This window comes from Triticum dicoccoides, chromosome 3A, assembly GCF_002162155.2.
Source record: "Triticum dicoccoides isolate Atlit2015 ecotype Zavitan chromosome 3A, WEW_v2.0, whole genome shotgun sequence".
Classification (NCBI taxonomy): Eukaryota; Viridiplantae; Streptophyta; class Magnoliopsida; order Poales; family Poaceae; genus Triticum; species Triticum dicoccoides.
In genome coordinates this window covers 707,153,737-707,156,693 of record NC_041384.1, presented here as the reverse complement: position 1 = coordinate 707,156,693, position 2,957 = coordinate 707,153,737, and the positions used below count along the sequence as shown (strand labels likewise).

At 46.1% G+C, this 2,957-nt stretch overlaps 1 protein-coding gene across 1 annotated transcript; it reads right to left on the bottom strand.

Annotated features, from left to right (window-relative positions):
- Positions 1 to 596: 596 nt before the first annotated feature.
- Positions 597 to 2,503, bottom strand: LOC119273386. Its single transcript, XM_037554561.1, has 2 exons — positions 1,330 to 2,503; positions 597 to 896 (listed from the first exon to the last, which is right to left on the bottom strand). The coding sequence occupies exon 1, from the start codon at positions 2,481 to 2,483 to the stop codon at positions 1,374 to 1,376; it is 1,110 nt and encodes a 369-aa protein (XP_037410458.1). The 5' UTR covers positions 2,484 to 2,503; the 3' UTR covers positions 597 to 896; positions 1,330 to 1,373.
- Positions 2,504 to 2,957: the final 454 nt, after the last annotated feature.

The window sequence follows — 2,957 nt, the reverse complement described above, 5'->3', positions numbered from 1 at the left end:
ATGGCACAACTGTTGGTCTGGTCAGCTAAGACAGCAGTCAGACTGAGTCGTGATGGGAGTAGAAGGCGAAGGTCAGAGTTCTCTGTCGGATGGAACAATGAATGACAGAATGAATAATCGTGATGGGAGTATGATACACATTGTTTTCGCTATTGTATTTCTAAGTGCCAGCTAGAGATGGCATCAGACCAATGTACATTATTTGTGATGTACATGCTTGTTTTCATGGTGCACTTAGAATCCCTGTGTGTGTGCTCATAAGATAGCTAATAATTACTTGGCTTGTTTGCATATCTAATAAATGCTACATGTTCTTCACTTGATATTACCTTACTTTGCATTTGTCAGATTTTGCAACTAGGGTGCAGTTTGATCGCCATTTACCATATTCCGCTATTCTCAACTTTATCGCTTAAATTCATTAGGTCGCAACATGGGTCGCCTGCATGATGATGTATTACAACTGGTCGCATCTCCCACCCTAAAAAAATGAAGCATCTCTCACATACTAAGAAGGGAAACTCTGTGAGCCTGAAAGATTGACACCTAAGGTTTTGCACATGATATGCCCAATATGGCCTCGGTAAACCAACATTATTTCTCTAAGCTGGAATGATATGAAATACTGGTACTACAAATCATCCGGGAAACAGTATTATGCTTGTCGAAAAGATTCGCAAAGCTGCGTACATTACATACCCATGTTCAGAGGCCACGGTACTCTGCTCATGCTGAAATAGATGCGGATAAAATGCTTTGTATATGTACAGTAGAATATATATGTCTTTTATTGGAGAGTAGGTTTCAGCGTGAACGATTACCCTGATAACCACTCATCCGAGTTGGAGATGCTCCCCTCCTGGTGGTACGTACCATCGTCTTGTGCTTCTGGGTCACTGGCATCATAGACAAACGACTTTCTATAAGATGCCATATTAATTGAGGATGAAACATTCAATTCTCATACCATAATTGAAAAGAGAACGGCAACGAAACTGACGATGCCAGTGATTGCACACTGAATTACGAGTTGATTCAGTAATTTGAATACACTAACTTGCAGCTGGTGCGGGCATACATGTACACTTACTTACAAGTTGCTGAGCAACTCTGCAGAGAAAGAAGCAAAAGATGATCTAGCTAGTACTGATTCCTGAGACATGCAAATTATTAGTGTCAACATTTTCAGGGATCAGCTTAGCAGCTTCAAATGATATGCCCAATATGTAACACATGCTGCTAAAGAGATAGACACATAAACTTCTTTATACACAAGAATAACATATCAAAACCAAATAAGAAATACAAGTCACTAGAGAGCAATTGTACCTTTGTACTAACTTTCACATAGCTCTGTGATCCATAGGAGAGCATCAACACATGCTCGGAAAGACCCAAACAGGTGCCCTAAAATCGGAATCAGGCCTTCCAGCTCCCTCTAAGTTCTCAGCAACAAATTCATCACAAGATCCATCGGCCAAGGAATACTCGATCCACTTCCTTTTGGCATCTGTGAAGTATAAGCAGTCCCTTCGAACTCCTGGATGATCTGGACCAAGGGAACTTGCAAAGTAATAACCTGAAAAGCATGTCATTCCTTTCGTCGGAACAACACAGCCTACAAAGTAAAAATATGTCAAGAACAATGTGCAGTGACCAAGGCTAGTAGTCCTTGTCCACTTCCCCTCCATTGACTGCCACCGGAAAACATGAAACTCTTCTGGGCAGTCCCCAACAGCGCTAATAAGCAACAACTCATCAAGACACTCTGCGAGACAGAAATACGAACTCCCATGTGCGGCCTGTGTATCCAAATTATCTCCAAGAAACATTAATTCCACTGTATTCTTGTCTGACAGATTGGCCACGGCGAGACGGTAACATAGGCCGCCAACATCTTCAGATCTGACCAGCGCGTGTAGGTTGCCCTTGAGAAAGATCAAATCCTCCAGGACATAGGGTTCAGTGCATGACGCCACACGCCACTCAACATCCCCAAGGCGACAGTACTGGACGGCACGGCCGACCGTCGGAACGAAGGCAAGGACGAGATCGCCAGACAGGAGGAGGCGACAGAAGGGTGCCGGTGGATAGGGGAGGCGAAATCGCTCGCCTGTGAGAAGGTGGACGAAGCTGAGCTCATGGTGGCTGGGGCTGGCCATGGCGATGCGACAGCCAAAAGAGTAGAAGGCGGCAGGGTTAGGATCAAAATCATGGAGGGGGAGGCGGAAGCGCAGGCGACGACGGAGGGGGAGGTGGAACATGGCTCGAGATCCGGGGACAAGGAGGAGGTGGGGGGCTTGGGAGGCGAGGTTGGATGACGATGGAGGGAGGAGATCCCGGTAGGTTGCGCGGATGGCGAAGAAATCCTGGAGGGTGGTCAGGCAACTCGCGATCTGGGGGATGAACTCGGGTAGGAAGTAGGGTGATGAGGTTGTTGCTACGGGATTTGGGGGCGAGGTGGGGGAGGAGGAGGAGGCCATGATGGTGGCCGACAGCGATAGCTTTCTCCAGTGCGTCGCCGACTTCGTCATTTAACTCATTGGATCTGTTGTCGGGTGATGCGTTGGATTTGCGCGTGTTCTTCTAAGAGAGATCCTTATCTGACCCTTTCTTAAAATCTAATTGCCTTTTTTGGCCCTAAAATTATCATTTTCCTTCTTTAATACCATAACTTCATTTTCTTCCTTCCTTGACACTTATATCATTTTTTTGCTATTAATACCGTCAAGTGCGACTTGGAAAATCCTACTTACCTCTGCTTTAGCACGTAGTATAGAAACATAGAAAACTCTTGTTTAGCCGAATAGTCCCACATTCTCTCCCAATTCCACTTCTTTCCCGATTCCTCTCCCACATTTACCGCAAGCCCTGACCCTACCTTGCGCAGCGTGAGGTACACAACAACGGCCGTGCGAGGCTAGGAGAGCGGCATGGAGGAGGGTGTGGGCAACACT